This window comes from Oratosquilla oratoria, chromosome 12 (genome assembly GCF_046742065.1).
Source record: "Oratosquilla oratoria isolate Oo_2021 chromosome 12, ASM4674206v1, whole genome shotgun sequence".
Lineage (NCBI taxonomy): Eukaryota > Metazoa > Arthropoda > Malacostraca > Stomatopoda > Squillidae > Oratosquilla > Oratosquilla oratoria.
This window is the reverse complement of record NC_134788.1, coordinates 4018125-4045346: the sequence shown is the minus strand read 5'-3', so window position 1 is coordinate 4045346 and position 27222 is coordinate 4018125. Positions and strand designations below refer to the sequence as shown.

General features: G+C 40.3%; 1 protein-coding gene across 1 annotated transcript in view; it reads left to right on the top strand.

Annotated features, from left to right (window-relative positions):
- LOC143030916 (polycystin-1-like protein 2) overlaps positions 1–27222 on the top strand; it is a 292044-nt gene that overhangs the window by 69664 nt on the left and 195158 nt on the right. The window contains exons 10-11 of the mRNA XM_076194168.1: positions 14100–14206; positions 20609–20723. Coding sequence (XP_076050283.1) covers positions 14100–14206; positions 20609–20723 — 222 coding nt within the window. The remainder of the gene's footprint in view (positions 1–14099; positions 14207–20608; positions 20724–27222) is intronic.

Sequence of the window (27222 nt, the reverse complement as noted above, 5' to 3'; positions counted from 1 at the left end):
TCTGCCATCCACACCTCTTTTACCAGTCTTTCTTCACTCATTCTTTCTATGTGTCCAAACCATCCCAATACTCTTTCATCCACCCTATCTCCCAACTCCCTTTCCACCCCTGTTCTCCTCCTTACCTTCTCATTTCTCACTCCATCCAGCCTAGTAACCCCTATCATACTTCTTAGGCATTTCATCTCAAACACATTCAAACTCCTTCTCTCTTCCTTATGTTCCATGTTTCTACCCCATACAGTACTGTTGGCACAATCACTCCTTCATACAATCCCCTCTTAACATCCGTTCCCATATGTCTATTTCTCATTACACTTTTAATCACCCAAGGCATTTACTCGCTTCTCTTAATCTACATTCTACCTCGATCCCCACTCCTCCCTTTCCTGCCACATTCGCACCCAAGTATCTAAAACTATCCACTTCCTCCAGTCTCTCTCCCTTAATACTCACTTCCAGTCCGCTGCCATTTTTTCCCTTGTACATCTCATCACCTTACATTTACCCACATCTATCTTCAACTTGCTTCTTTCACACACTCTCCCAAACTCTGTCACCAACTTCCTCAATCCCTCCTCCGATCCTGCTACAAGCGCAGTGTCGTCAGCACACAACAACTGGCTTATCTCCCACTTTTCTCCATTTTCTTAAACCATCTCCCATCCCTGACTCACTGCCTTTGCATTCACCTCTCGCACCACCACATCCATGTATAAATTAAACATCCCTGACGAAGTCCCACCTTTACCTCAAACCATTCACTCTCCATTTCTAATCCTAACGCAAGCTCTGCTACTTTTATAAAAACTCTTGACTGCTCTTAACAGCTTTTCTTCTATCCCATATATCTGCTCCCAAAATGCCTTCCTGTCTGTCCTGTCATAAGCCTTTTTCAAAGCCATAAAAGCCCAAAATACATCCTTACCTTTTCCTATAGCTTTCTCGCATATCTGTCTTACCACAAAAATATGATCTACGTAACCCCTATCTGTCCTAGAACAACATTGTTCCTCACCGATTACTCCCTCTGTTCCTCTCCTAATCCTCTCAATCAAGACCCTCCCATAAGCCTTCCCAACTACACTCAACAAGCTAATCCCTCTAAAACTACTACATTCACATTTTCCCCCTTTCCTTTGTAAAGTGGAACTATACAGGAACTCCTACAGTCCTCCGGCACTCTACCCTCTCTTAAACAAACATTAAATAACTTCACTAGCCAGTCCACCATAACTGTACCTCCTTTTTTCAGACACTCTGCATAGCATCCATCCAACCCAGGTGCCTTACCTGCTCTCCTCATCTTAACAGCTGGCTTCACTTCATCTTTCATTATTTCTCCTCCATTTTCCTCACTCATCACGGTCATTTTCTAAGTGCTTTCCACTGCAACTACCTTTCTCTCCCTATTCTCCTTCACATTTAGCATTTCCCTAAAATACTTTACCCACCTTCCTCTCATCACCTTCTCTTCCATTATCATCTCTCCATCTGCACCTTTTACCTTTTCTTCTCTACTTGATTCGCCTCCTCTTCATCTCTTAGTTCCCTTCCAATTTTTTTTATTACTTTCAAAAATTTCTGTCATACTCTAACCCCATTTTACATCTACTTTCCTCTTTGTCTCCCTTATCTTATGCTTTACTTCTCTTCCCTTTAATTTGTACCTCTCATATAATTCCCTCATCCCTACCCCTCCTTCTGTTTACCCCCGTCCTCCATGTTCCACACACCATCTTTGCACACCTTATGACTCCCTCCTTGAACCATCCCCATTCCTCCTCCACTCCTAGTTCTACTCTATCCTTCACTCCCACTCCTCTCTCAGTTTTTTATACTCCATCTCCTTTTCTTTTTCATTTAAGCAGTTCACTCTAAGTACATCCCAACCTTCTGCCCTTTTTCTCTTTCTCCACCTATTCCCCACTCTCAACTTACCGTCCACCAGAAAATGATCTGATATTCCTCCACTCTCTCCCCTTAGAACATGTACATCCTTAACTCTTCCTACTATACTCCTGGTTACCACTATATAGCCCATTAACGATCTATCTGTCACACTTCCATCCACCACCCACTCCCATGTGTACTTATGCTGCCTGTCTTTCTAGACACTGTATTTGATATAATCAATTCTCTTTCTAGACGAATCTCCACCATCAACTCTCCAATACGATTTTTTCTGGAACTCCATACTTCTTAATCACTTCTATTGGTTCCTTTCCTACTCTAGCATTAAGGTCTCCCAATACTACTACATTGACGTTCCTCCCTAATCCCTCTATGTATTCATTTAAATCTATCCAGAAAGCCTCCCTTTCTTCTACACTCTTCTCACCACCAGGCCCGTATGCACTTACAAAAACCCACATCTCCTCTCCCAGTATCACCCTTATCCACATTAACCTTGAAGAAACCTCCTTCCACTCCACTACACATTTACCTATCTCTTCACCTACTAATATAGCCACCCCTTCTCTCCCTTGCTCTCTCTTCACTCCTGAGAACCTCCCAACTACACTCCCAAACTCACACTCTCCCCTCCCTTTCAACTTAGTTTCATTCAGTGCCAATCTTTCTTCTCACAAACATGCTGCCTATCTCTTCCCTTTTACTCCCATGTGTACCACATCCACGCACATTAAAAGACCCAAACCTTAGGGTATTGGTTGGAAAACTCCTAGACCCTCTTATGCCCTTACATTTTGTCTATTATGTTTTTCTCGTGTTTACATTTTTCTTTCCTACGTATTTTTACGTATTCGTTTCGTTTCTTTGGCTAACATATATTTGCCACTTTCTAAGTTTCCCGTCTCTTCTCCATCTCTTCCAAGCTCTGTGTCTTCTGTTTTTCGCTTCACTGCCCCTTCTATTAAACCAGCATTTTGTGTACACCCTCTTTTGTTTTTGCTCTGGTACATATTTTTCCATTCCTTCTTTATAAATCTTCATCAGAATCATCCATTTTTCTTCCATTTGTGTTTCAACTTTGTAGATTTTTTTCCAGTTCGCTTTAAGAAAAACATTCTTAAGTTTCTCAAAGTCTGCTTTACTATACATCAGTCTGCCCTTTCTGTGTTCCTCATTTCTCTTATATATATTTCCTCTTCTAATTATACTGGAGTAGTATATGGTCACTCTTGACAATTGATGTCTTGTATTTAATTTTGTCTACTATTTCGGGTTCTGACGTAAATATTAGATCTAGTCTTGATGGTTCTTCATTATTTCTAAATCTAGTGCTCTCCTTTACCCACTGTGTCATTGTATGTTCCATTGTCATGTCGAGTAATACATTCACCCACTGATCTTCCCCACCATTCACTGTCATCTCTTCCCAACATATTTCTTTGTAATTAAAGTCACCCATGAGTACTGCGATACTTCCATCCATTAGCATCTCGTTAAATAAAGATTTAGTATCATTTAACATTTTGAAGTGATCTATCTTTGTCCAAGACCCTGTTTCGGGGGGCACACAAATCACTGCAAATTTTCTGTTTTTCATATCATTATCTTCAAATTTTATTGTGATAATTTCTACCCTGTTCGTTCCATATGTAACTTTCGTCACATTTAAGTTTTTCTTAGTCAGGAACATGACTCCTCCACCCTGTTTCTCCTATTTTAAGCCAATTATTACATAATCCATGTCCAACTCTCTTTGGTACTAGTGGAACTCTTAATTTTGTCTCCACAATTCCCATTACATCTGGTTTAACTTCTAATAGATAATCATTTAGTTCGTTTAATCCAGAAATCAAACCACTTATATCTGTATACCCTAGTTTTAACTTTCTACATCCTCTATGTTGTTTTCTTGATATTTCGTGTTTTTTTTTTTTTTTTTTTTTTTATTATACCACTTTTTAGTCTCAAATCTAACACTCCAATGATATTGCGTTTTCTCGATCTCCGTTCTCTCTCTCTCTCTCTCTCTTTTTTTTAAGCTTCGTTTCTTGATGTCCTAAATTTTTCACTATCTTCGTCATTCCTGTCTCTTTTTCTCCATACATTTTTATAGTCTTTACTTATTGCCAATTTTCCTGTTCTTATTAAAACTTTTATTGCCACTTGTGACCTTAATTTAATCTTTATTGGTCGAGATTTTCCTTCTACATATTTACCCAATCTGTGCACTGTCGTATTACAAATTTCCTGGACAGTGGAAGGAGGAGGAGGTGGTTGAGGGGGCGTGGGGAAATACGTACCTCAAGGGAGTGAAGAATGGAGGAGGAGGATAATCTCAGTGGGGAAGCCGAAGTCCAGGAGATTCGCATTACCACACGGGACCACGCGTGCTTCCTCACAGCAAGCGTGTATGTACGTAAATCAAAGAGGGGTGTGGGGACAACTCATAAAGATGACCGTCTTTGGGTAATGAAACCCAGAATTCCTAATGTGACTTTAATTGATAACTTGTTCAAATATCAAATATGGTTAGTATAGTCTATAAAGGTTGGTCTAAAAGTTAATTAATGGTTCCTATCGTACTCTGTCTCCCTGCGCTTCAACTAAACATCTTACAGTAACATCAAATAAATTAAACTTAGCATCTACTGTTGGTGGTGGGAGTGGGTTCAGACGAGCACGGCTTCGCACCTCGGATGAGGCCTTTGTAGCGATGGGCGGGAACTGCCTGGTCACGGTTGGTATCTCCGAGCGGGCACTGAAGACGGCTGGGTAGGCGTCTCTCCGCAATTCCGCTAACGTCCTTCCGGTCTGGATGTCCCGAAAGGGGATGTATCTGCACCTCGCGACCTTGATGCGATGATCCTGGTAATCTACACGATGGCGATGAGATCCTGATCACAGGTAACACGGAACGCCGTAGCACTGAGTTCCTTGACACTTATGTTTTAGTTACGCGTGTTCACCTGACACTAGGGGTCAATCGGTCTTGAATTTTGGATGGCGTTTAACTAGTTCGTATTAACGAAGTGAATCATCGCAGCCACTGTGCGAGACCAATGCACCTGAATCTTCCGAGACCGCGTAGGAGTTACTTCATGTTCTCTGAGAACCCACGCTAGACTGACCTCTGTCTCACGGCATGTCAGGTCGTGATGCTCGCTAGCCGGCTTCCGACGGTGCCAATAGTTCTATGTCTCCGTCCCTAGTTGTGAAGGGTACTACGAATAATGTTCATGTGGGAGGTGACACAGTTGCAATTGTTCCTTGAGGTAGACACTGTTCACGAGCGGGTTAGACACAATCCTAATTATTCTAATTGCCTAGCTTAAACAAATATGTGGCAGCGCGCAGGGGGGGGGGGAGGGGGTGTGTTTGAGCGCTTTGTGTGGGCGCGAAAACCGTTGAGCATGGCTCTGAGAACACAAATCAAAAGGGGGGGGTGTATCTAGATAATTAGAAGTCTCTCCCTTCGTTAAGGCACTGAAATTGATTGTCAAAAATGACATGACAGATGAAGAGGATAACGAGGAGGAGAAAGGACAGGATGTAGCTACTAGAAGTCTTAAGGACTCTGGTAATTCCCCCGAGTATAGGGAACGAAGGACCGTAGTGGTGAGAAAACAGACGAGAAAATGGGAAGGCGAGACAGCGAGCCGGGTGTCACAATTTCAAAAATTGTGACATGCACTTCTATTTCCTTGTCTATTTCTTGGTCACTGTCTTGTACTTTTAGAACACTTTTTGCCAATTCTTTGTGGTAAAATTTTAGCTGTGCACACCTACGCGATATAGCAATAGAAAATAAATTATCAATTTTGAAATTATAATACATCAACGTAATATGCGATTTTCTTGTCGGAAATTAATTTAAAAAATGCTAAAAACCTATCTTCTAACGAATGAAACCGCAGCGGTTGAATGATACACCAGTTTGTTTTTATATATGCCGAGGTCGAAGAAATGAAAGAATGACAAATTAATCTATTCTAACCTAACCTAACCAATGTTTAGGAATTCGGTACCTCAAATTCTAAAGATCACCCGGGTCGTCGTCGTCACGGATACAGACGGCCTGATTCTTATTGTACCTCGAGCAATTAACAGACGACGGCAGAACCCCGTGTTCTCTCATAAAGCCCAAGGACCTATTGTCTTAGTAACAGCGCTTATTAACGTCACCTTGAGTTGGAGACCGCCCGGTCCACAACGTGAAAGCCGTCATCTGATAGTGACTGGACTGGAATGGCGTCCGTACCGTATCCTAGCGGTTTCGTTCTTTAGTTAATTTGTTTGTAGCAAGTTTTTTTTTTCTTCTTCTTTTTTCATTTCCACCAAGAAAATAGCATATTACGTTCATGTACTATAATTTGCAAAATTAATATCTAATTTTCTAATGCTATATCGCGTAGGTGTGTGCAATTAAGATAATACCTTCTTGTCCTCTTTTTTTCTCTGGTACCAATTTCGGTTATGTTTTTCCTTTAAATCATAAACCTCTATATATTTTTTCTTGTCTACTGTGTCTCTTACCAAGTTTTCTTTTAGTATGATTGCCTTAATAACTGCATTTTCGGCCTTCTCCTGCATCTGTTAACGAACTATTTCTTTGAAAATTTCTTTATCTTCTTCCTTATTCTTTTTCCAATCATTCCTAAGCTGTTGTAATTCACTTTTTTCTATGCTTTTTCCTGCTCCCATGGTCATTGTTTTAATCTTCTCATCTGCCTCTTTCCTTCTGGTCTCATTATTTACGTTTTCATTTTTTTCATTTTTTTTTTTTTTCACCTTTCAGTTCTGCCAGTCCCTGTTTTTGTACCCTAATTTCTTCCTTCATTTCACTGTTTACTTTTTTTAAGGGGGGCCACACCAGTGAATCCTTCACGAATATATATATATTTTTTTTTCAGTTTTATTCGCTCACCCTGTCACTGCTACCTGAAACTATCACTTTTTTTTTTTTTTTCTAAAAATTAAATTCTTTCCCCCCAGACGCCATTTTCATATGACCCGGGCGTCATAGGCTGAGGCATGCGCTAGAAAATTAGGCATCATTCAATGTTTATAACTACGTAAAACTATCATCAAAATATCTTTTTCTTTATATAAATTTCGACAGTGTCTACGTAAACATCAGAGAGGTTGTTACGCTACGTTTCTGCAATATTACATAAGAACATAAGAATAAAGGAGACTGCAAGAGACCATAAGGCCTACACTAGGCAGCTTCGTATCCATCACCACCTGTCATCCCCATCCATAAAGTTGTCTAATCGTTTTTTAAAACAACTGATAGTTTCAGCGCTTACCACTATTAGTAAACCAATTCTTGCCTATTTCCTTCTTAAATCTAAATTTGTCCAGTTTATACCCATTACTGCGAGTCCTGCCCTGTTGTTTTATTATGATGACCTTGTTTGATCCACTTGAACACTTCTATTAGATCACCCTGCACTCTGCGTCTTTCCAGAGAGTGTAAGTTTAGGTGCCTAAGCCTCTCTTCGTAAGGCAAATTTCCGAGTCCATGTATCATTTTCGTCATTCTTCTCTGTACTGATTCTAGTGAATTTATGTCCATTCTGTAGGACGGAGACCAAACCTGTACCGCATAGTCAAGGATGGGTCTAACTATCGCTAGATAAAGTTAAATAATTACCTTTTATATTCGTCTTGCAAGATGACCTGCAAACGTAAGCTTGCAATAGTGAAGATATCCAACCTCAAGAAGGGTAAAGGGAGAAAGAAGAAAAGGCATCAAGACTCTTCAAACCAAGGAGAATATAGCAGAGATGAAGGGGAGAGTGTGTTATCGCTGCCCGGCTTATCACTTATGAGTGATACTTTCTTTAGAAAGGGGGACCAAATGCTTCATCATTCTACACTTAGTCAACAATGTATACACAATCATATGTGAACATTTCATGCCAATTAGATGAATACACATGGCAGGACAAGGAAAAAAAAAAAAAAAAAAGCCGATATCTCTAAATGTTGTTTTTTGGACTTCAAATAACCTAAAAAAATCGATAAAAACTCTGATCAATTTCATCATCATCATATACCAAGGCTTTTCCCCCCTTACAAGGGAGGTAGCCAAAAAGGGAAAGGCATAAAATCATTCCCACCCATTCCATCCCTGAATACACTCCACACCCCTCCACCCTCCCTCTTATCTGAGCACCTCCTGGATGACGGGTCATCCCTGCACCTTGTCCACTGCCCTGGGTCAGAAGCAGTGTCGCAAGACACAGCACATCCACAGCAAGGCCGCTTCATTAAATCGGCGACCCCCCCTCTCCGTCCCCCCATTGCATAAAAGGAGAGGACGGGGAGAAATCCCTTGGGCTGCGTCAAAATTTGCTCACACATACTACCTCACCCTCTATCCCCCCACCCGTTCCACCTCATGCAATCACAACATCATCCATATACAACCATTCTCCATTCACCCCTGTCTTCTGTCCTCTCCCGTCCTTCCTCAACAGACATTCCCCTCTTCCCCAAAGCCCCCTTCACCCCATCCATCCACCTCATCCTAGGACGTCCCCTCATGTTCACTCCCTCCACATCTGCCTTCCATACCTCTCTTACTAGTCTTTCTTCACTCATTCTTTCCAGACACCTCATCTCAAACACATTCAAACTCCTTCTCTCTTCTTCTCTTATGTTCCATGTTTCTGCCCCATACAGTGCTGTTGGCACAATCACTCCTTCATACAGTCTCCTCTTCGCATCCATTCCCAAATGTCTATTCCTCATTACACTTTTTAATCCACCAAGGCATTTATTCGCTTCTCTCAATGTACATTCTACCTCCACCCCCACTCCATCTTTTCCTGCAACATTTTCACCCAAGTATCTAAAACTATCCACTTCCTCCAGTCGCTCTCCCTTAATGCTCACTTCCAGTCTACTGCCACTTTCACCCCTTGTACATCTCATCACCTTACTTTTACCCACATTTATCTTTAGCTTTCTTCTATCACATACTCTCCCAAACTCTGTCACCAACTTCCTCAATCCCTCCTCCGATCCTGCCACAAGCGCAGTGTCGTCAGCAAACAACAGCTGGCTCACCTCCCACTTTTCTCCATTTTCTTTAACCATCTCCAATCCCTGATCCACTACCCTTGCATTTACCTCTCGCACCACCCCATCCATGTATAAGTTGAACAGCCAGGGCGACATAACGCATCCTTGACGAAGTCCCACCTTTACCTCGAACCACTCACTCTCTCCATTTCCAATCCTGACACAAGCTCTACTACTCTCATAAAAACTCTTGACAGCTCCTAGAAGCTTTCCTCCTATCCCATATATCTGCATAACCTCCCACAGTGCCTTCCTGTCTACCCTATTGTAAGCCTTTTCCAGATTCATAAAAGCCAAAAAAAAAAAAATCCTTCCCCTTTCCTATAGCATTCTCACATATCTGTCTTACCACAAAGATCTGATCTACACAACCTCTACCTGACCTAAATCCACACTGTTCCTCACCAATTACTCCCTCTGTTCCTCTCCTAATCCTCTCAATCATGATCCTCCCATAAGCCTTCCCAACTACACTTAATTAGCTAATCCCTCTGAAACTACTACATTCACACTTGTTCCCCTTTCCCTTGTAAATTGGAACTATACAGGCACTCCTCCAGTCCTCCGGCACTCTACCTTCTCTCCAGCAAACATGAAATAACCTCACCAGCCAGTCCATCATCACTGTACCTCCCTTTTTCAGACATTCTGCATGGCATCCATCCAGACCAGGTGCCTTACCTGCTTTCATCATCTTAACAACTGCCTTCACTTCATCCTTCCTTATTTCTCCTCCATTCTCCTCACTCATCACTCTCATTTTCTTCGCTTCTCCCACTGCAGCTATCTTTCCCTCCCTATCCTCCTTCACATTTAGCAACTCCCTAAAATATTCTGCCCATCTTCCCCTTACTTCCTTCTCTTCCATTATCATCTCTCCATCTGCACCTTTTACCTTTTCTTCTCTACTTGATTTGCCTCCTCCTCCTCTCTTAATTTCTTTCCAAAACATCTTTTTATTACATTCAAATTTTTCTACCATACTCTTACACCATTTCACATCTGCTCTCCTCTTTGCCTCCTTTACCTTTTGCTTTACTTCTCTTTTCTTTTCTTTGTACCTCTCATATGACTCCCTCGTCCTATTTTGTAACCAATCTGTGAAAGCTCGCTTCTTCTCTCCTACAACCTTCTTTGTTTCCTCATCCCACCATTCACCACCCTTTCTTCTATATCCCCCTGTCCTTCTTGTTCCACACACCATCCTTGCACACTTTATGACTCCCTCCTTGAACCATCCCCATTCCTCCTCCACACCCAGCTCTACTCTATCCTTTACTCCCTCCCACTCCTCCTTCAGCTTCTTTCCGTACTCCCTCTCCTTTCCCTTTTCATTCAAAGAGTTCACTCTAAGAACCTCCCTACCTTTTGTCCATTTCCTCTTCCTCCATCTATCCTCCACTCTCAACTTACCTTCCACCAAAAATGATCTGATATTCCCCCACCCTCTCCCCTTAGCACATGTACATCCTTAACTCTTCCTATCATAATCCTATTTACCACTACATAATCCATTAGCGCTCTATCTACCACCCTTCCCTCCACCACCCTCTCCCATGTGTACTTATGCTTGACTTTCTTCCTAAACACTATTTTGCTATCATCAACTCTCTTTCTAGACACATTTCCACCATCAACTCTCCACTACGATTCTTTCCTGTAACTCCACATTTCCCATCGATTGGAACATTTCCTACCCTAGCATTAAGGTCTCCTAGTACTATTACATTGACATTTCTCCCTAAATCCTCTATGCACTCATTTAAATCTATCCAAAAGGCCTCCCTTTCTTCTACACTCTTCTCACTGCCAGGCCCATATGCACTTACAAAGACCCACATCTCCTTTCCCAGTTTCACCTTCATCCACATTATCCTTGAGGAAACCTCCTTCCACTCCACTACCCGTTTACCTATCTCTTCACTTACTAGAATAGCCACCCCTTCCCTCCCTCGCCCTCTCTTCACTCCTGATAACCTCCCACTTACACTCCCAAACTTATACTCACCTTTCCCTTTCAACTTAGTTTCACTCAAAGCCAACACATCCATCTTTCTTCTCACAAACATACTACCTATCTCTTCCCTTTTATTCTCATCTGTACCACATCCATGCACATTAAAAGACCCAAACCTTAGGGTGCTGGTCGGAAAACTCCCAGACCTTCTTATGCCTTCTCTTTTTTGTTTAGGAATGTCCCCTGTGGGGCTACAAGAAGGATGCCTAGTCCCAATCCCCGTCCCTTTCTTCTCGCCTCTTACGATCCAAGTGGGAATACTTGGTGGCAGTATTCTTTTCCCCCACCACAGGGAATTCCCCCACCACAGAAAAAGAATACTCAGAGAAATGGTACAGGACAGCAACAAGGGGTTGGGGGACAGCATAACGGAGGGACAGTCGTAGTATAAAAGTGTCATCATTTCTCTATGAACAGAGTTTTCCTCTATCATAGACAAAATGATGTGTGGCTCTGGTCCGTAGGGGCGCCTCATATAGACCCTAAAGTATCAACTGCATGCTACTTTGCCACAATAACAAGCAGCCAATACCCAGACAGTGGTATTGATGAACTTACATTAGGTATTATTTTATACTTCAACAAATATATATATATATATATATATATATATATATATATATATATATATATATATATATATATATATATATATATATATATTTGTAGGAATTCGATTTTTTAACTTGTCAAAAAAGAAAAAAATTCAGGAGCCCTAAAAAAACTTTTCGATGTTTTTTCTTTCGAAGACAAAATAGAAAATTAAAAAATAAACACCTACATAATGTAGATGTATAAACAAAGTTTCTATGATAAACATACATACATGCATACATATACCAAGGCTTTTTCTCCCTTACAAGGGGGGGTAGCCAAAAAGAAAAAGGCACAAAATCACTCCCACCCATTCCATCCCTGAATACACTCCACACCCCTCCACCTTCCCTCTTATCTTAGCACCTCCTGAATGAAGCATCATACATCATACATACATATACCAAGGCTTTTTCCCCCTTTCAAGGGAGGTAGCCAAAAAGGGAAAGGCATAAAATAACTCCCACCCATTTCATCCCTAAATACACTCCACACCCCTCCCACCCTCCCTCTCATCTGAGCACCTCCTGGATGACGGGTCATCCCTGCACCTTGCCCACCGCCCTGGGTCAGAAGCAGTGTCGCAAGACACAGCACATCCACAGCAAGGCCGCTTCATTTAATCAGCGACCCCCCCCCTCTCCGTCCCCCCGTGCATATAAGGAGAGGACGGGGAGAAATCCCTTCGGGCTGCGTCAAAATTTACTCACACATACTACCTCACCCTCACCCCCCCGCCCATTCCTCCTCATGCAATCACAACATCATCCATATCCAACCATTCTCCACTCACCTCTGTCTTCCGTCCTCTCCCTTCCTTCCTCAACAGACATTCCCCTCTTCCCCAAAGCCCCCTTCACCCCATCCATCCACCTCATCCTAGGACGTCCCCTCATGTTCACTCCCTCCACATCTGCCTTCCATACCTCTTTTACTAGTCTTTCTTCACTCATTCTTTCCATGTGTCCAAACCATCCTAATATTCTTTGATCAACCCTATCTCCCAGCTCCTTTTTCACCCCTGTTCTCCTCCTCACCTCCTCATTTCTCACTCTATCTAGCCTAGTAACCCCCACCATACTTCTCAGACACCTCACCTCAAACACATTCAAACTCCTTCTCTCTTCTTCTCTTATGTTCCACGTTTCTGCCCCATACAGTGCTGTTGGCACAATCACTCCTTCATACAGTCTCCTCTTCGCATCCATTCCTAAATGTCTATTCCTCATTACACTCTTTAATCCACCAAGGCATTTACTCGCTTCTCTCAATCTACATTCTACCTCCACCTTCACTCCACTTTTTCCTGCTACACTTGCACCCAAGTATCTAAAACTATCAACTTCCTCCAGTCGCTCTCCCTTAATGTTCACTTCCAGTCTATGATAAAACTAAAAAAAAAAAAAAAAAAAAAAATGAATTTTTTTATTCTGAGGTCAAAAAAGAAAAACACTTTTTTTTGTAGTCGCTACCATTCACCCATATTTGATGAAATTTACAGAATAGCATCCCTTTACACTAAAAAACAACATATTAAAATTTAAAAGCAATTGGATGAACCAGAAGCGAGATATGAGTCCAAGGAGTTTTCGGGGGTGGTTCCCTTCAAGACAGCAATATCATTGTTCAAGTTATTTTTTGTTTACCATAAATCGTTTGTTTCTCTTCTCCATATATCGTTCATATTTCTCACATCTCTATATCTAAAATTCTACTAAAGAGCCTTGTTTCATGTCCCGTAAACCCAGAAAATTACTATCTTTACTACTATAAAATATAAATCTTTTGGTACTTCTTGGTGATCTATGATCAGGATTTATGTTCTCCTTCGGTTTCACACTATCAAGCGCTTCTGCGTAACAGTTTACTCATACAGTCAAACGCGGTTGTCGATGCTGGTAGACCGTCCTGGGAAACCTCCGACTTGTCAACACTTTCCTTCTATATCTCACTTTTTACGTTCTAAATAATAATTTTGGGTGTGCACAAGCACTCCCCTTCCCATAGATACACTTTTAGTTATATTTAATTGAAGCACTGCTGTATCACTGGAACACCAAGTACTAACTAGGTAGGTGTTGGCACTACGGCTACTGGTATGTAATAAATGTATGTATATGTATGAACGTATTTATGTATGTATGTATTAATGTTATCAAAAAAATTCATCGATCATCCAGTCGCAATTTAATTGAACAGTTTAAAATCTAACCCAGCTGAAATACATTCTGACTGAAAGTGGCCATATCTATATGTAATATCATAATATGTCAATATGATAATCATATTCATAATCATAATGATCTTCAAATGATCTTGGTAAATGAATCGAATATATTTTCAATTTGTATTTGAACTACAGTATAATAGACTTACGAATAGTCAAAAGCTGTGTTCATACTATGGAGTTATTGTGTTGTGAATACAATCTATTTTATCTTTCAAAAGTGCAGATATGTTATATAAATATACCACTACACAGAACCTCGGAACGTAACCATTGAAGAAGCTGAAGAAATGGCAATTTCCTTGCCCATCTTCTACCATGAAGTCTTAGTTGAGCGCACAGCGGCTGTCGTTAACATCGAGGTAAGTAAGGCTCAATTGAAACAGGCTGTCTTAAATGTCCGCCAGGCAAAACTCGTATGAATTTATAGATGTGTATATGAGCACGTACGTACAAACACATACATACAATATACATGCATGTATACACTGTACATAGCCTACATAGTCATTAATGTAGTATATATAGTTACATATATTTATAATATTATTATATACTTACATTCATACATACTGTATATACATACATGCATGCATATATACATACACACACATACATCCTTACATACATGATGCATATATATATATATATATATATATATATATATATATACACATACATATATACACATGCATAAAGGAATTTATTCCGAACTTGTTTCACAGATAAGCTTTCTCAAAGAAAGGAATAGACTACCCATATCAGTTGCCCACTTTTGCAAAAAAAAATTCTTTTTAATAGAAAAGCCTGTAGCAAAATGAAAGGGTGATCGTCTACAAAGAAGGGGGTTATTGCCACTGAGCGCTTTTCAGGAATAAATCTATTGATTTTTATATCGCAGCTCAGAAGGCAGGCAGGCAGGGGGCTTGATGACTGAGACTTGCGTCTATATCAACATTACCAACATTGTAATGGTGAGAGATATGGATAGTAAAAAAAAAAAAAAAAGAATGAGAATGAAAATAGATCTAAATGTTTATTCAGGTAATTTCGAGTTTCCTTTCCTGGAGGGCAAATGTAGCTGTGGCAGTTGTCTATTTAAGATCTTCCTTTTTTATGATTAGTTATATAAAGTAGTTATATAAAGTAATTAGTTATATAAAGAGGTAAATGCAAGGGATTGGAGATGGTTAAAGAAAATGGAGAAAAGTGGGAGGTGAGCCAGCTGTTGTTTGCGGACGACACTGCGCTTGTGGCAGGATCGGAGGAGGGATTGAGGAAGTTGGTGGCAGAGTTTGGGAGAGTATGTGATAGAAGAAAACTAAAGATAAATGTGGGTAAAAGTAAGGTGATGAGATGTACAAGGGGTGAAAGTGGCAGTAGACTGGAAGTGAGCATTAAGGGAGAGCGACTGGAGGAAGTGGATAGTTTTAGATACTTGGGTGCAAATGTGGCAGGGAAAAGTGGAGTGAAAGTGGAGGTAGAATGTAGATTGAGAGAAGCGAGTAAATGCCTTGGTGGATTATAGAGTGTAATGAGGAATAGACATTTGGGAATGGATGCGAAGAGGAGACTGTATGAAGGAGTGATTGTGCCAACAGCACTGTATGGGGCAGAAACATGGAACATAAGAGAAGAAGAGAGAAGGAGTTTAAATGTGTTTGAGATGAGGTGTCTGAGAAGTATGATGGGGGGTTACTAGGCTAGATAGAGTGAGAAATGAGGAGGTGAGGAGGAGAACAGGGGTGGAAAAGGAGCTGGGAGATAGGGTTGATGAAAGAATATTAGGATGGTTTGGACACATGGAAAGAATGAGTGAAGAAAGACTAGTAAAAGAGGTGTGGAAGGCAGATGTGGAGGGAGGGGACGTCCTAGGATGAGGTGGATGGATGGGGTGAAGGGGGCTTTGGGGAAGAGGGGAATGTCTGTTGAGGAAGGATGGGAGAGGACAGAAGACAGGGGTGAATGGAGATTGGTTGTATATGGATGATGTGATTGCATGAGGTGGATGGGGGGTGAGGTAGTATGTGTGAGCAAATTTTGACGCAGCCCAAGGGATTTCTCCCCGTCCTCTCCTTTTATGCAATGGGGGGACGGAGAGAGGGGGTCGCCGATTTAATGAAGCGGTCTTGCAGTGGATGTGCTGTGTCTTGCGACACTGCTTCTGACCCAGGGCAGTGGACAAGGTGCAGGGATGACCCGTCATTCAGGAGGTGCTAAGATAAGAGGGAGGGTGGAGGGGTGTGGAGTGCATTCAGGGATGGAATGGGTGGGAATGATTTTATGCCTTTTTCTTTTTGGCTACCCCCCTTGTAAGGGGGAAAAAGCCTTGGTATATGTATGTATGTAGTTATATAAAGTGATTCAATGTTCTTCCTATTTTTTATGATTAGTTATATAAAGTGATTCAATGTCCTTCCATGAATAAAACAGTGGCTTCCTCCCAATTTAGGATCTGTCCCTCCTTGTCATTGTGAATCCCTAGAATGTTTGTTTCCCTAAATAAACTCCATTCCCCTCCACCCTCCCTCTTATCTTAGCACTTCCTGGATGAAGGGTTATCCCTGCACCCTGTCCACTGCCCTGGGTCAGAGGCAGTGTCGCAAGACACAGCACATCCACAGCAAGGCCGCTTCGTTAAATTGGCGACCCCCCCCTCAACCCCTATCATACTTCTCAGACACCTCATCTCAAACACATTCAAACTCCTCTCTTCCTCTCTTATGTTCCATGTTTCTACCCCATACAGTGCTGTTGGCACAATCACTCCTTCATACAGTCTCCTCTTAGCATCCATTCCCAAATGTCTATTCCTCATTACACTCTTTAATCCACCAAGGCATTTACTCGCTTCTCTCAATCTACATTCTACCTCCACCTTCACTCCACCTTTTCCTGCCACATTTGCACCCAAGTATCTAAAACTATCCACTTCCTCCAGTCGCTCTCCCTTAATGCTCACTTCCAGATTACTGCCACTTTCACCCCTTGTACATCTCATCACCTTACTTTTACCCACACTTATCTTCAGCTTTCTTCTTTCACACACTCTCCTGAACTCTATCACCAACTTCCTCAATCCCTCCTCCGATCCTGCCACAAGCGCAGTGTCGTCCGCAAACAACAGCTGGCTTACCTCCCACTTTTCTCCATTTTCTTTAACCATCTCCAATCCCTGATCCACTACCCTTGCATTTACCTCTCGCACCACCCCATCCATGTATAAGTTGAACAGCCAGGGAGATCTAATGCATCCTTGACGAAGTCCCACCTTTACCTCGAACCACTCACTCTCTCTCCATTTCTAATCCTGAAACAAGCTCTACTATCGTAAAAACTCTTGACAGCTAGGAGCTTTCCTCCTATCCCGTATATCTGCAAAACCTCCCACATTGCCTTCCTGTCTACCCTATCATAAGCCTTTTCCAGATCCATAAAAGCCCAAAAAAATACCCTTTCCTATAGCTTTCTCACATATTTGCCTTACCACAAAAATTTGATCTACACAACCTCTACCCATCCTAAATCCACACTGTTCCTCACCAATTACTCCCTCTGAAACTACTACATTCATACTTGTCCCCTTTTCCCTTGTAAAGTGGAACTATACAGGCACTCCTCCAGTCCTCCGGCACTCTACCCTCTCTCCAGCAAACATTAAATAACCTCACCAGCCAGTCCATATATATACACATATATATATATATATATATATATATATATATATATATATATATATATATATATATATTATATGATGGATTAAAAAAAAAAAAGACTCGGAAACAGGTATTTTATTTGCCATTTTTTAGTCCTCTCTAGGTTCATCATCAATGATGAGATTGTTTGATCCTGACTTAAAATAGAATTATGCGGTACACTGAGTGGACCATAAGAACCCCATCACGAGGTTGAGGTTTCCGTCTCTCCTACTGTATCCCAGAAATCTCTAGGTACCAAATATGGTGCACTGGGAGTGAACCATGGGAACCACGGCAATGAGTCAGGCATTACATGTCTTTCCACTTCCAGAAACCCCTGGTGACAAAAGGCCACAATCTTCTCCCTGATCACACAATCGCCTTGTTTCTTGCATGATATAGGTTAGATGCCCTATCTACTCTATCCCTTACCCTCATTAACCTGACATTCCCACATTTCAAAGATGGTGGCACTGTGGTTAGGACTTTTTCCTCAGTGTGCTGCATGGTGATATCTGCCCGGATAACTGTGCTGTCGTTATGTTGATGATATGTTGCCAGTCCTGAAGGAGGGTGGTGGGGCAGCTCAACAGAAAGAATGAAGCAATATAGTTCATCTCAAATGCATTTAAACAACTTCTTCATATCTCTCATTCCAAGTCTCCACCCCATACAATGTTGTAGACAAAACCACATCTTTATATAATCTTTTTTTTTTTGCATCCATTCCCAGATGCCTATTTCTCATGATACTGTTCAATCTGCCTAGGTATTTACTTGCTTCTCTCACTCTGCAGTTTAACTCTACCCCAACTCCTCAATTTCCTGTCACTTGCAACCTCAAATACCTATGCACCTCCTCCAGCATCTCTCTTCTAAGACTTACTTCCAACTTGCTGCCCCCTCTCCCCTTGTACATCTCACCACCTTGCTTTTACCCATATTTACCTCCATCTTTCTCCTATCACATACCTTTCCTAACTCTGTCACTATCTTAGACCCTCTTCTGACACCGCTACAAGGGCAGTATCATCCGTAAACAACTGCCTCACTTCCCACTTCCCTCCAATATCTCTAACTAGTGATGCAAAGAAAACTTTTTTTTTTTTTTTTTTTTTTTTTTTTTTTTACGTGTCCAAATTTGTTCAGATATTAAATATCAAATATATGAAAACGGGTGTAAGTACTTGATTCATCCCTCCACATATGCGTATCTACCTTATCCAAAGAGACATCAGATACAGTATACAAATAAACAAGTAATTGACCTTTTTATTCAGGACTCCGATGCTGCAACAAGTGTGGATACTGTATATGGGCCAATATGGCTACCTTGCAAAGTTTACTCTTAGTATAATCTTCAAAGATTAAACACTCCAAATTTCCTTGCCATGAATGGTTAAACATACACATAAAATAAGATATACAATAAGGTATACACAAATTAATCATGGTCTATCTGGAAAATACAAAAAAAAAAATAGATATCCGTGTTTTTTTAATGTTTTATTTTTTATAAAAAAAATTTTTTAAGAAAAGCACGTCTTTTTTTCGAGTTGCATCGATATCTCTAACCATCTCCAAACCCCTGCCCATCATCATCGCCTTTACCTCCCATGCCACCCAATCCATATACTATTTGAACAGCCATGACGACATGACACACCTCTGATGCAGCTTAACCTTCACCTCAATCCACTCGCTCTCTCCATTCCCAATCCTAACAAAAGTTTTATTGATATTGTAAAATCTCTTAAGTGCCTTAAACAGCTTTCCCCTAATCCCCTAATCTGCAATGCCTTCTTGTCTACCCTATCATAAGACTTCTCCAAATCCATAAACATTTTTTATTTTATTATTATGGAAGTTCGCTGGCTGAGCGGGTTAGGGTGTTGTTACTTGCTGTGAAGGTCGAGGTGAGGGTAGTTCGAATCCTGCCACCAGTGAAGTTGAACCAAAACCCTCTGTGAGAGGCACCATCCTAGCCTCCCAATAGGGGGGAGTGTGTGACGTTAAACCATATATATCATTTTTATTATCTGGGAATTAAAGGTTATATGAAGGGATCTTATGATGTATTGGGCAAATGATAACTGGAATGAGAATGAGAAAGAAGTATTTGTACACATTGATAGGAACATCCTAAAAAGTGGTACATGAGTACACCAAATGTACTCGAAGGGAATGAAATCGAAGTCTCATAACTATTCTTTTTGTTTCATTAGATCAGGACATTTGAAAGCATAGTATACACTATTTAGTTATGGCTTCAGCATTTGTCTCTCTTCTGTACATGTTCCAACTTTTGTAACTATGTCTAAAGTTATGTATTCCAATTAATATCTTAGTTCTAGTACATATACCAAAAGCCTTTGGTATATGTACTAGAACTAAGATATGAATTGGAAGGTAGAGGTGGAGGAAGTGAAAATGAGGGGGTGACCAAGGATGAGATGGATGGATGGGGTAAAAGGGGCATTGAGAAAGAGGGGAATGTCTGTTGAGGAAGGAAGGGAGAAGACATAAGATGGGGGTGAGTGGAGAATGGTTTTGTATGAATGATGCCGTGATGCATAGAAGGAAATGGGTGGTGAGGGAGTATGTGTGAATGGTATTTTCACTCTAAAGGGATTTCTCCCCGTCTTCTCTTTTTCTGAGGGGACGGAGAGAGAGGGAGCTGCCAATTAAATGAAGCAGCATTGCTGTGGATGTGCTGTGTCTTGCGACACTGCTTCTGACGCAGAGCAGTGGGCAAAATGCAGGGATGACCCATCATCCAGGAGGAGCCAAGAAAAGAGGGAAGGAGGGAGGGCTGGTGAGTGGGAGTGGAGTATGTGGGGATTTATGACTGACTTTGGCTACCTCCCCTGTAAGGGAAAAAAAGCCATTGATATATATGTATTATCGTTATTACTTCCGTCTTTGTTGTTTCTATTATTGTTATCATATTCATTACTATCATTATCACCAGTAATATTATTGTTATTATTATTATCATTACTATAACTTGTTATTGTTATTATTACTACAAAATATAAATATATTTTTTCCTGTCATTAAAAGGTAAATGCTGAGGTAGAAGACCGGATGATAATCATGGTGGACTACGAAAAGCTCCCCCTACCTGAGAATAATCCTCTTATCAAGCTTCTGACAGATGTACCGCTCACCAATAAAGGTGAATAATAAAAGTAAACTCCCAGTAAGCTAACTGATAGGAATATATATACTATATATATTTATGTGTGTGTGTGTGTGTATTAATATTCATACTGTATATATATATATATATATATATATATATATATATATATATATCAGACATAATGTAGTAGCACATTTGTAAATAATAATCACAAAGAACCCATAGTCGGAATAAAAGGAAACTTAGAAGAAAGTATAACTTCTATATTTCGGCCAATAGCCATAGCCCTGAAATATAGAAGTTATACGTTCTTCTAAGTTTCCTTTTATTCCGACTGGGTTCTTCATGATTAATATGTATATATATTTACATAGTTGTATTTTACGGGAAGAGAGCTATGCTCGTAGTGATCTGTTTTCGTATCTCTCCGCATCCAGTTTGTTCTTAAAATCTTGTATAGTTTTGGCACTCACTGTTTTGTCATTTAGTTTGTTCCAGACATCAATCACTCTTGTGTGGGAAGCTATTCTTTTTCAAATCTCTTCTGTAACTGTCCTTCTTTAGCTTTTTCTCATGTCCTCTTGTTTCTCTTCTGTCCCATCTTAATAAGTCGTCTCTATCAAGAACTTCCATCCCTTTCATAATTCTGTAAATGGTCAGCAAATCACCTCTTTCTCTTCTCTGTTCCAGTGTTGGTAGATGTAATTTCTTCAATTTTTGTTCGTATGTCAAATTTGAGAGTGTAGGTGCCATTTTTGTCACTGCTCTTTGTATTCTTTCCAATTTCATTTTTTTTGTAGTACTAGGTGCCCATAGTGTTGCAGCATACTCCATATTTTTTTTTTTTCTTATTTTTTACCATTTCTTCAGCCATGAGTCAAAGGCCACTTTCATTGATCTTAATAAGTTAAAAGTCTCTCCAACTAATTTATTGACATGTTTATCAGGTGGCAAGTCACTTGAGATAATCACTCCCAGGTCCCTTTCTGAGTTGACTTTTTTGACTTCCTTGGTACCAATTTTATATTGACCCGATATTCCATTTTTGCTTTTTCCAAATTCCATTATACTACATTTCTTAATGACTCCATTCCCATGTTTTGTCCAGGTCTTCTTGTAGCAATCTGCAGTTATCTCATGTCTCTCTTGAGTAATTTGGCATCATCAGCAAAGAAGTTCATGTAACAGTTCACTCCCTCATCCATATCATTTATGTATATGGCAAACATTAAAGGAGCCAATACAGAGCCTAAGTGCCACTCTCAATTTTCTCCCAATTAAGAAATCTTTCATCCATTCCAGTAGCTTACCTTGTATTCCTCCTATTATTTAAATTTTTCTTATTAGTTTTTTATGTGGTACTTTGTCAAAAGCCTTCTGCAAGTCCAAGAAGGTGCAATCTGCCCAGCCATCTCCTGTAGTATCTCTATTAATCTTGAGTAAAAACATATTAAGTTTGTGGTACACGATCTTTCACTTCTAAAGCCAAATTGTTTAGGGTTTAATATTTTATTCTCTTCCAAGTGTTTGATCCATTTGCTCCTGATAACCTATTCACATATTTTTGCTTCTGTGCTTGTAAGGGATACTAGTCTGAAGTTTGTGGGATCTTCTTTGTTTCCTCCTTTATATATTGGTACGATGTTTGCATTTTTCCAATCTTGCAGTACCTTTCCTTCTTTGAGTGAAAAGTCTATTATCTTGTAAAAATTTGTCTGTTAGTTCATCTATACACTCTTTCAGTATCCAATTTGCAATCCCATCCAGTCCATGTGATTTCCTAAGATCTAGGTTTTTTATTTGGTCTCTAATTTCTTTCTGTGTTACCTTTATTTCTTTCATTTTAGGGGATCTTTCTCCTTGTCCATCTTCCCAAATTTATGAGCTCTCAATTGTAAAAAGCGTCCTAAAATATCTGATCATAACTTCAGCCATTTCTATGTCATCTATATATTCTTTATGTCCTTCACACATTTTTACAATTTTGTGTTTTCTTTTAATTCATCATTTACATATCTGTAAAAGACTACTAAGTATTTCAGCGGCTTTGGCCCATCGTTTTTCGCTCATATTTCCGAAATAATCATTCACATCAGCATGGTATATTAGCACAGCCTAATTCACACCCGGCCATAATTTTTGACATTATAGTGTATTCACAAGTGTATTTAATTACGGTGTTTACTCTTGATGTTGTGTGTGTCGTAGCCGACACCCGTGAAGTAAATCGAACAAGTGAAGTTGGGATACACGAGGTAGTTTGTGATGACGTCACGACTTCACCTATTCGATTTACTTCACGGGTGTCGGCTACGACACACTTAATATCAAGAGTAAACGCCGTAATTAAATACACTTGTAAATGCACTCTAACGTCAAAAATTATGGCCGGGTGTGAATTAGGCTGTGCTAATATATCATACTGATGTGAATGGTTATTTCGGAAATATGAGCGAAAAACGATGGGTCAAAGCCGCTGAAATACTTAGGTTGATCCTTACATTTGTCTATAATATCTTTTTCATAGTTTCTTTTTTCTTTCCTGTGTATATTCGCATATTCGTTCCTATGTTTTATATATGTTTACCATTTGGATGTTTTTTTTTTTTTTTTTTTTTTTACCATCTTTTCCAGGCTTTGTCTCTTCTGTCTTTAGCCTCACTGCACCTTTTCTTATACCAACACTTTATATATATCTCCTTTTGCTTCTTCTTTGGTACATATTTATCAATTCCCTCCTTGTACTTTTCTTTAAATATGTTCCATTTGTCATTCATCTTTGTTTCCTCTTTGGAAAACTTCTCTAAATATAAATATATATATATATATATATATATATATATATATAGTATTTGTGCATATATATATATATATATATATATATACTATATATTTATTTATTTGTATATATATATATTTGTATATATATATATATATTGATTGAAGTTCACAGCAGCTTCTGCGTTCACGACTTTTTTGCTGAGAAGTTCTACATCTCTGATGATGGAACGGTGAGCAATGGGAAGCTCCCATAAAAGTTGTCCGAAAGACATAGAAAGTTCTTGTAGATGAAGAACACTTTATTAGAACAAGCTTTCGACCTACATAGGTCATCTTCAGGTTATGGTACAGGCAAAGAAGGGAGCAGTTTATATAGGGAACTAAATACAGAGTGGAAGAAAAAGGAGGAACGTGATTGGTCGAGGCTGGCCAATAGGGATCTAGGCATTGACCCGGGATCCCGCTTGCGAACCTGCCTGAGCCGTACGCCGTTCGTCCTCTTCTCTAACTATCTTGTAACTGTTTTGGAAATTTCTAAGGCTAGGAATTGTGTACATGTCAGTGATTTGTGAGTTGAGAGAAGGGTTTTTGTTTTTTATATAAAGGGCTTCTAATATACGTAGACGGGAGTAATCTTTTTCGATATGCAGGATGGAAGTTCCTCCGACTATCATTTCTCTGGTCAGACTAACCCCGTGAACCTCTTCTGAGTGCTTCTTTGGAGCTCCGTTTGATAGATGGAGTGTGAGGCGCCTGGAGAGCTTCGTAGTGGTTCTTCCAATGTACGTGGACGGCAGGGCTGCACAGTTCCCTGAAAAGCATTTATATTCGTACACTAGATGGCTACGTTGAAGCTCTGGGATGTCAGTTTTGGGGCTGTTCTTTAGGAGGAGGTGATGTGTTTTCTTGTTTTTGTAGTAGATTGTGAGGTTCAGTCTGTCGTCCTTGTTGGTTGTTTCTACGTATTTGGAAATTATATCCTTAAGGGCTCTTTCATCTTGTTTGTATTGGCTGTTCATGTATCCACGGTAGTATCCACTCAGTATCCACGGTAGTATCCACTCAGAAGTCTCCAAAGCTATCAACATCCAGCTTGACAGGTGGTACATCAAAGAAAATACCGCAACATCTGCAGGACACCATTTCCGTCTGTACTACCGTGGATACATGAACAGCCAATACAAACAAGATGAAAGAGCCCTTAAGGATATAATTTCCAAATACGTAGAAACAACCAACAAGGACGACAGACTGAACCTCACAATCTACTACAAAAACAAGAAAACACATCACCTCCTCCTAAAGAACAGCCCCAAAACTGACATCCCAGAGCTTCAACGTAGCCATCTAGTGTACGAATATAAATGCTTTTCAGGGAACTGTGCAGCCCTGCCCTCCACGTACATTGGAAGAACCACTACGAAGCTCTCCAGGCGCCTCACACTCCATCTTTCAAACGGAGCTCCAAAGAAGCACTCAGAAGAGGTTCACGGGGTTAGTCTGACCAGAGAAATGATAGTCGGAGGAACTTCCATCCTGCATATCGAAAAAGATTACTCCCGTCTACGTATATTAGAAGCCCTTTATATAAAAAACAAAAACCCTTCTCTCAACTCACAAATCACTGACATGTACACAATTCCTAGCCTTAGAAATTTCCAAAACAGTTACAAGATAGTTAGAGAAGAGGACGAACGGCGTACGGCTCAGGCAGGTTCGCAAGCGGGATCCCGGGTCAATGCCTAGATCCCTATTGGCCAGCCTCGACCAATCACGTTCCTCCTTTTTCTTCCACTCTGTATTTAGTTCCCTATATAAACTGCTCCCTTCTTTGCCTGTACCATAACCTGAAGATGACCTATGTAGGTCGAAAGCTTGTTCTAATAAAGTGTTCTTCATCTACAAGAACTTTCTATGTCTTTCGGACAACTTTTATGGGAGCTTCCCATTGCTCACCGTTCCATCATCAGAGATGTAGAACTTCTCAGCAAAAAAGTCGTGAACGCAGAAGCTGCTGTGAACTTCAATCAAAATTGTCTACATGAGAACCTGCTACCGAAATACACAAATATATATATATATATATACATATATATATGTGTATATATATAAATATATATATATATAATTGTGCATATATATATACTGTATATGATATATATATATATAGGATAGATGAAGAAAGAGGAAAGGGACAAAAGGTAGGGAGGTTCTTAGAGTGAACTCTTTGAATGAAAAGGAGAAGGAGTACAAAAAGAAGCTGAAGGAGGAGTGGGAGGGAGTGAAGGATAGAGTAGAGCTAGGTGTGGAGGAGGAATAGGGATGGTTCAAGGAGGGAGTCACAAAGTGTGCAAAGATGGTGTGTGGAACAAGGACAGGAGAAAATAGAAGGAAGGGTAGTGAATGGTGGGATGAGGAAACAAAGAAGTTTGTAGAAGAGAAGAAGGGAGCTTTCACAGATTGGTTACAAAATAGGACGAGGGAGTCATATGAGAGGTACAAAGAAAAGAAAAGAGAAGTAAAGCAAAAGGTAAAGGAGGCAAAGAGGAGAGCAGATGTGAAATGGGGTAATAGTATGACAGAAAATTTTGAAAGTAATAAAAAGATGTTTTGGAAAGAAATTAAGAGAGGAAGAGGAGGCGAATCAAGTAGAGAAGAAAAGGTAAAAGGTGCAGATGGAGAGATGATAATGGAAGAGAAGGAAGTAAGGGGAAGATGGTCAGAATATTTTAGGGAGTTGCTAAATGTGAAGGAGGATAGGGAGGGAAAGATAGCTGCAGTGGGAAATGCGAAGAAAATGAGTGATGAGTGAGGAAAATGGAGGAGAAATAAGGAAGGATGAAGTGAAGGCAGTTGTTAAGATGATGAAAGCAAGTAAGGCACCTGGTCTGGATGGATGCCATGCAGAATGTCTAAAAAAAAAAAAGAGGTGCAGTGATGGTTGACTGGCTGGTGAGGTTATTTAATGTTTGTTTAAGAGAGGGTAGAGTGCTGGAGGAGTGCCTGTATAGTTCCTCTTTACAAGGGAAAGGGGGACAAGTGTGAATGTAGTAGTTTCAGAGGGATCAGCTTGTTAAGTGTAGTTGGGAAGGCTTATGGGAGGATCTTGATTGAGAGGATTAGGAGAGGAACAGAGGGAGTAATTGGTGAGGAACAGTGGATTGACGGGTAGAGGTTGTGTAGATCAGATCTTTGTGGTAAGACAAATATGTGAGAAAGCTATAGGAAAGGGGAAGGATGTTTTTTGGGCTTTTATGGATCTGGAAAAGGCTTACGATAGGGTAGACAGAAAGGCACTGTGGGAGGTACTGCAGATATATGGGATAGGAGGAAAGCTGCTAGGAGCTGTCAAGAATTTTTATGAGAGTAGTAGAGCTTGTGTCAGGATTAGAAATGGAGAGAGTGAGTGGTTCGAGGTAAAGGTGGGACTTCGTCAAGGATGCATTATGTCGCCCTGGCTGTTCAACTTATACATGGGTGGGGAAGTGCGAGAGGTAAATGCAAGGGTAGTGGGTCATAGATTGGAGATGGTTAAAGAAAATGGAGAAAAGTGGGAGGTGAGCCAGCTGTTGTTTGCGGACGACACTGCGCTTGTGGCAGGATCGGAGGAGGGATTGAGGAAGTTGGTGACAGAGTTTGGGAGAGTATGTAATAGAAGAAAGCTAAAGATAAATGTGGATAAAAGTAAGGTGATGAGATGTACAAGGGGTGAAAGTGGCAGTAATCTGGAAGTGAGCATTAAGGGAGAGCG